Below are 8,089 nucleotides of genomic sequence, written 5' to 3'. Positions count from 1 at the left end.
AGCACCTGTTGGTGATTTGGGTGTTTTCATATCCTCGAGGATGTCAGATGTTGTCTGTGGATCTTTAGATTTACTATCTTATTTGCTGTGTTTTTATGTGAAGACTTAGCCCAAAAAACGACACTGCCACCACCACTTTTCCAGAATCGCAAAAATCTTAATGAAGTTTCTACCGTAAGAATAATACATATTCTTTCATTGTTACATTGCCTTCCTCTCTCTGATCTTCCTGCCTCCCACTTATCAGAATCCTCGTGATTGTATCAGGCCCCCTTGGAAAATCCAGGATAACTTTCCCACCTTAACATCCTTACTGTAACCCCACCCACATGATCAGTTGATATTGACATTATGTTCCCCCAAGGCAATGTAGAGGCTGCTGGATCCTTGGTTCCAGTTTTGAGTGCAAGATCCGCAAACAAGGCTTTGCATCCTGGGGTGGAACGTATCGAATAATCTACATATGTTATCTGGAATTCTTCTGTAAAAAACACGTGTCCTTTCGCCCTCATTTATTTATTTATTCAATCGTTTATTTGTGGCATAGACTCATACACTTTTATACTTTGGGATATAGTCTAATACTAAATTTTTAAGTTTTGTTTTTCAGATGGCTTCAGTTTTGGCCACTGGGAACTCTTTCAGGTTGGTTGCTGTGTCCCTTTGACTTACCTCCATCATTGTTTATGTGTGTGTGTATGTAGAAAGCCCTATTGCCACTTGCCCCCCAACATTGTTTTTTGAGTACTTTCTGGCACTACAAGACACTCCAGGTTCATGGTATGTTTTCCCTGCCTCAGCCCTAGAATCAGCCCTGGTTCCTTTCATTGGAGAAAGATATTTGGAAACCAAGATCTGGGTGCTTGGTGAGCTCTCTGTAATAGGTATCACTGCCAAGGCTTCTTGGTACACAGAGTTAGAAATATATCTATGTATACCAACATATATACACATACACACACACACACACACACACACACACACACACACACACCCCTACAATCATTTCTGCATCTGTCTACCTGGATATAGAAGTAAACATGAGTTCGTTCTAATGTCTGATTCCAATCCAGTACCACAGGGTTCATTCTGATCTTGTGTGGCCTTATTTGTAACTTCTTTTTCTGACTACAATAAATCTGGCTTCCATTTTTTAAAGCATTTATTTATTTATTCAGTCATTCATGCATTCATCCATAGTATAATGTAATTCTGAATTAGTAACCCATATCCCCATGTGAAACAAATTTACAACTAGAGTACAGTATTCATGTCACATCTTTTCGTCTTTAGCCTTAGTTTCTACTCAAAGCACCATTTTTAACATTACTTAGGTCATCATTTTACCCTATGTCCTTCAGTAAAGTTATGTCATATATTTCTAATATAGTTAGATTCACTTGTCGCAATCTGCTTTCCATCCTTGTGTTGCTCATATTCGGGTTGATATTTTAAAATTCCACACATTACAGTTGATTTTTTGTGGTGTACCGTTCTATGAGAGTGGACAACGCACAGTCATATACCCACCACCGCACACCATGCAAAACAGTTCCATCACAACTAAAAATTCCCCACTGTGATCTCTGCAATCAGCCTCTACACCTCCCGACAACCCCTGGCAACCGCTGAGCTGTTTTCCATCATTATTGTTTGCCTTTTCCAGAATGTCATACAAATGGAATCTTTTCCCCTTGATCAATTGCTCATTCATTTTCATTCCTGAGTAGGATTTGATTATATGGTTATTGTATAGGTATACCACTGTGTTACTTTTTTCTTTATTTCTTTTCTTTTTTTTAGAGACAGGGTCTTGCTATGTTGCCTAGGCTGTCCTCAAACGCTTGGACTCAAATGATTCTCCCTTCTCAGCCTCCTTAGTAGCTGGGATTATAGGCACACACCGCCTCACCTGGCTGTTTATCTATCGATTCACCTATTGAATGATATTATTACTACTTCCAGATTTCTGTTAATAATGATTAAAGCTGCTACCAACATTTATAGACATGTTTTTATGTGCATATAAGTTTCAAATTCTTTTAGGTAAATACCTAGGAGTGTGATTGCTGGATCATATGCTAAAGCGTATGCCTAACTCTATAAAAACTACCAAATTGTCTTCCGAAGCGGCTACACCATACTCCATGCCCACCAGCAATGAATGAGAGTTCTTGTTGATTTGTGTCCTTAATAGCACTTGGCATTGTCACTTTCTTGGAATGTGTGCCCCCTCCCACATCAGCACCTATTCTTTCTACGGAAGCCATTGCCCTAGAAACATACTCTGCGACTGAAACTTCCCTTATGGCAAGAGCTGAAGCAAGAGTCATTCCTATTTTTAAATCCAGGTCTTTATTTTGCCTGTGCAAATATGAATGCAGGCATAACTAATAGTTAAGGCTTTTAAAATATATACATTTTGAGGAGGAAAAGAGGAGAGAGAAAGAGGAAGAAAGAAGTAAGAAGAAAAAAAAAGGAAAGAAAGAAGACTCATCTTTGGGTGATTTGCAACATATTACATAAGGATGGAATATTGAGGTCATAATTTGCAATCACAGAACTCAAAAATATAAATCTGTTATAAAATGTTAATGATAATTATATTTACTGGGATTTGTTTTTTTTAAAAAAAGCTAATTTCTGCAATCTGTGAGCTTTCGGTGAGCCAAAAGCTTTGCCCTGGGATGCAATTCCAAGGGATCTTGAGGCTTCCTCTTCGTGGGTGAAGGGGCAGTTTGCAAAGATACATGCCTAATGGTCTCATCTTCTAAAACTCTTAGTTGTCGGCTTTTTTGGTTTAGGACACCACTCCAGCCTTCAATCTAAAAGGCTCTCCCTGTACGTTGCTCTCCTCCTTGAGTTAGAATAGGTCACCAAGGGCCTTGACTCAAGAATGGAGGATAGGCGCTGTCTCTGAATCTCTTTGGCAAGTGAGGAGGAGGGGATGTCTCTTCTCCTGAGATGCTCTTTTCTGTAAAACAGACGCTGGCTTCACCGTGGCTGGATGGCAGGGAGTCTGGATTTGCTTCACAGATTGGAAGTGACCCCACATGGGGCAGCCTCTTTCCATCCTACAGAACTTCTACTTGCCATAGCACTCCCAAAGGCCAGGGTTTCCAGGGCCCCAAAGAGCACACGAGGTGATACCAGAGTCTGAAATATGCCTCAAACTGTCTTGTGTAAGTCTGAATTTGAGTCACTACGTTGTACCTTCAGCTTTCTGTTATATACCCATTATCAGGTGGTGGTGGAGTGAAGTTGGGGAGGAGAAAGGTGACTAAAGAATCTTTCATTTATAAGAAAATTAGATTAAAAAGCCTAAAAACGCCTTGCAGATTCCATAAAAAAGTAGTGAGAGTCCTGTGTGCACACTTTCCTGTACTTGGACCGGGGATACTTTGCACTTTGCAAAGCCCTGCCTGGTGCAGTGTTTCACGCGGACCTCACAGTCAAACCTGGCACTTCACTGGGACTGAGACAAATGTCCCGTTTTCTAGGTGAAGAAACAGGCTCTCTTGGGCAGTCACACAGCTTTTAAAGGGTGAACAGAGCTGGAGTTAAGCTCTGACCAAGTTCCACGCCACACAGCTGCGGCCACATAGCGCCGCCCTGACAGTCGACCCCGTGAAGCAGGAGACAGAGGCTGCATCTTCACTGTTGCTTGTCCTCTGTTTTTGTAGCATCCCCGGGAACGTCCCCATCGGCCAGGGGGTTGTCCCCACCACCCTTCACCTGGCTCTCCAGTTGGCTGAGACGCTGCTTCATCTTCATCTGGGTGGCGTTGTACTCAGCCAGGAGGCGTGCAAACCTCGTCTGCAGGGTGTCCAGGGAGGACCCCAGCTGCTCCACCTTCTCCTCAAGGTCCTTGGGGTCCGCCCCCGCCCTGGCCAGCTCCTCATCAATCAGGTTGTCCTTCATCAGGATCTGCCGTCCTTTCTCCTCCAGGGCCTTCTTGGCTTCGGGGTACTCGGTGAGGGCCTCCATGAGATCGTCCTTGGAGAGGCAAAACAGGTCTGAGTAGCCGATGCTGCGGATGTTGGCCGTCCTGCGGTTCCCCGATTTGCTCCCCTTGATGTTCAGGATGCTGATCTCCCCGAAGTAGCTGCCATCGCTGAGGACCACGAACTGGGTGACCCCATCATCGGCCACCACGGCCAGCTTGCCCTCATTGATGATGTACATCTCCTTCCCAATGTCTCCCTTCTTGCAGATATAATCCCCAGGGCTGAAAACAGTGGGCCGCAGCTTTAGCACCAGCTCCACCAGCAGCCCCGCTTCACAGTCCTGGAAGATGCGAACCTTCTTCAGCGTATCCAGGTGCACGTTGATGGCGATCTCGGCCTTCAGCTTGTCTGGGAGGCTCTTCAGCACCTCCTTCTCATCCACCGTCTTCTTGTTGGCCCACAGGTAGTCAAACCACCGGATAACCCGCGTCTCCAAGTCCTTCGTCACCTTGCGGAACTGCATGTACTGCTTGATGGAGTCGATCTTGGCCTGGAACTCTGCCCGCGAGGCGTTCATATTCGAGATCATGGAGCCCACATTGCCCACAATGGTGGCAAAAATCAGAACGCCCACCAAGAAGTCTATGACCACAAAGAGATACTCCTCGTCTTTCACAGGGGGTGGGGTCTCACCGATGGTGGTAAGGGTCAAGGTGGACCAGTAGAGGCTGTAAATGTACTTCCTGGAGAGGCGCCCATGCTCTGGGATTGAGATGTTTGGGTAGACCCAGGAGTCTGTCCCAAAACCAATGAACTTGGAAATAGCAAAGTAGATGCAGGCATTCCAGTGGATGATGACGAGAATGTACAAGACCAAGTTCCCAATCCTGAATATATTGGGGTAGTTGGTCCTCGTCTCTGTGCGGTCAAAGAATTCAAAGAGCCGGGAAAACTTCAGTAGGCGGTTGAACCTCAGTTCTGGGTAGTTCATGCCCACCTTTAAGTAAGCCAGGTCGGTGGGGACCAGGGATAACACATCCAGCTTGAATTGCATGGTCGTCTTGTAATGCTGCCACAGCCTGTTGGTATCACTGACCATTAAGCCTTGCTCAAGAAAACCTAAAGAAGAAGATGGAGGTCACTCGGGCATCACAGAGGCCGACTTTTTTGACCACAGTACAAAGAAACATCTTTTACCTCATGGCTACAGAATATGCAGTGATACATATATAATAGAAATTATTTCAAAACCAACACTTACCATGACTATAGGAAATGCACTCTGATATTTTCTGTTCTATGAGGTTCTATCTCTTCTATTGAATTTTTTTAAAACATAGGTCGATTGAGTAAATTTAAGTATAAATGAGGTATTAGATGATAACAAGGAATGACTATTAAATTTTAAAAGATAAAAGGAAATTATGTACATATTTTAAAAAAGGATCCTTTAAAATTAGAGATACATGCTGTAAATCAAAAACTGATGGTGGGCCAGGTGCCGTGGCTCATGCCTATAATCCCAGTACTTTGAGAGGCTGAGGCGGGTGGATCACCTGAGGTCAGAGGTTCGAGATCAGCCTGGGCAACATGGTGAAACCCTGTCTCTACTAAAAATACAAAAATTAGCCAGATGTGGTGGTGCACCCCTGTAATCCCAGCTACTCGGGAAGCTGAGGCATGAGAACCACTTGAACCCAGGAGGCAGAGGGTGCAGTGAGCCAAGATCGCACTACTGCACTCCAGCCTGGGCAACGGAGTGAGACTCTGAGTGTTTAAAAAAAAGAAAGAAAAGTGATGGAGGCGATCTCAATTGATTTAGAGGTTTATTTTACCAAGGTTGAAAGTACACCTAGGAGAAAGAAACACAAGTCACAGCAGGATCTGTGGCCTGTGCTTTTTCCAAAGAGGATTTTGAGGATGTCAATACTTAAAGGGGACAGAGCAGGCAGCAGGCAGGACAGGAAAGAAGAAAGAAAAGAAAGGGTGGGTAGGCAATGAGGCCAGTAGTTACATTCTTGTGAGGCTTTGATTAGCACTCAGTGAATCTACATGTGAAAAGAGGGGAGAGGAGGAAAAGTACATTATGCAAACTACATTTTACATAAGATAAAATAAGCATGTGAAATTACAGCTATCTGTTTGGGAAGAAAAGGAAGGCAGCTTTTGCATGACTCAGTTCCCAAGCGTAACTCTTCCCTTTGGCACAGTGAGTTTGACTTCCCGAGATATTCTATTTTCTATTCAAAACACTAAAGTGCTTACTGCCTGGGGTTTGCTTACACCAGCCAAGAAAAGGGTGGAAGAAACAAAAAAGCAAAAACAAAAACAGGAAAATGAAACAAGAAAAGGGTGGATGAAACAAAAAAGCAAAAACAAAAACAGGAAAATGAAACAAGAAAAGGGTGGAGGAAACAAAAAAGCAAAAACAAAAACAGGAAAATGAAACAAGAAAAGGGTGGATGAAACAAGAAAAGGAGCAGATGAAACAAGATGGGCAGAATGTTGATAACAGCTGGAGCTGGGTGGGGGTACATGGGGATTCATAACACTATTCTCTCTGCTTTTGCATACATTTGAAAATATTAATAATAAAAATTAAAAACACACAGGCCATGGCCTCCCAAACTGATTTCACCAGTCAGCAATGGGGCACAACCTGCCTTTTGAAAACACCTCGCAGGAACACAGCTGTCCTTGGTTGCACGTGACTGTTACCCAAGGGGCTTTAAAAACATATGAAGTTCGGGACCCACCCCCAAAGAATCTGACTGGTCTGGAGATGGGGTGGACACCTAGAGCCAGGGGCATTATAATGGGTGAAATCAATTAAGGAGGCCATGACCCACATTCTTTTTGTTTTTTACATTTTCAAACATGCACAAAAGTAGAGAGAATGATAGAATTAGTCCTTTTAAAGTTGTGGTGAGCATCAGTATTTCCCCGAGGGCTGTGTGAAATGCAGAGTGCCAGCCTGCAACCCAGAGTTGGCTCCTGGAAGTTGGGGGCAAGTCCAGCAAGTTCCAGGTGATGCTAGGGCTGCGGGTCCAGGCCACTGAGGCTAGACTGGGGTAGGACATCCCACTCTGCTCAATCTGAAAATCTAGTGTGCCGTCACAACGAAGAACACCCTGCTTCCCAGCCCCCAGTTCTTCTTAGCATTATTTGTTATACATGAGTTACTGAGGGCCTCGATCATTACGTAGCCTCCTGTGCCTCCAGCCTCCTCCCCACTTCTTTAAGATGTCTTCTCACAATTCTAATGATGTTTTCCTTGGGGTGTGATTCCTGTGCCTCCCTCTCTCCCAGCTTCCTGCTGAATCTTGAGTTGCTTAGGATACTACCCAAGCACAAGAAGGCATAGGGTTAATGTCTGAGTCAGGGTGTCTCATCCCACTGAAGCTGGGCTGAGATCAGGGAACATCAGCCCAATGGGCCACTTACAGAGCTCGTGTGTCTATGGAGTTTAACATGACTGCAGTAGGGGAGCAGATGGCCAGGGCTGGCTAGGTCACCCATGCAAGCCTCAGCCTGTGTATCCGAGGTCTTCTAAGTTATGCTGCTAGGCATCAGTGTGGAAGCAAACGGTGGACCAGTCTGGCATGGCTGGGCAGTGACTGTGGACTATGGACAAGTCACTTGGTGTCTCTCACATTGGTTTCTAAATCAGCAAGATGGGAGGTGATCATGCCCGTGCTTCTTGTCTCATGCAGTGGTTCTAATGAAGATGCCAGACACGCTTGAAATATTTTGTACATGGAGCCACACAGAGGTTGGCTACTGTGATCTGCTGGTCTTTGCATCAACAGCTATAGCATAGCATAGCTTATTTATTTTATTTTATTTTATTTATTTCATTTTATTTTATTTTTTGAGACAAGGTCTTGTTCTGTAACCCGAGGCCATGACTCCCTTTAGTCTTGACCTCCTGGACTCAAGCAATCCTCTCACCTCAGCCTCCTGAGGCACACACCAGCACGCCCAGCCAATTTTTTCTTTTTGTAGAGACAAGGTCTTGCTATGTTGCCCTGGCTAGTCTGGAACACCTGGCCTCAAATGACCCTTCTGTCTTGGCCTCTCAGAGTGCTGCGATTACAGGTGCCTGCACCCATGCCTGGCCTGGCACAGTTTTTAGTTCAAAA

The 8,089-nt window shown here is 44.6% G+C and overlaps 1 protein-coding gene across 3 annotated transcripts in view; it reads right to left on the bottom strand.

The window, feature by feature from the left end:
- Nucleotides 1-2,338: 2,338 nt before the first annotated feature.
- CNGA3 (cyclic nucleotide gated channel subunit alpha 3) overlaps nt 2,339-8,089 on the bottom strand; it is an 86,596-nt gene continuing 80,845 nt past the window's right edge. For all 3 annotated transcript variants that reach the window (XM_005575033.5, XM_045368787.3, XM_045368788.3), the window contains one exon: nt 2,339-5,066. In XM_005575033.5, the coding sequence (XP_005575090.3) occupies nt 3,655-5,066 (1,412 nt within the window). In that variant the 3' untranslated portion in view covers nt 2,339-3,654. The remainder of the gene's footprint in view (nt 5,067-8,089) is intronic.

Source organism: Macaca fascicularis, chromosome 13, assembly GCF_037993035.2.
Source record: "Macaca fascicularis isolate 582-1 chromosome 13, T2T-MFA8v1.1".
NCBI classification, from domain to species: Eukaryota; Metazoa; Chordata; class Mammalia; order Primates; family Cercopithecidae; genus Macaca; species Macaca fascicularis.
This window is presented reverse-complemented; position numbering and strand designations above follow the sequence as displayed.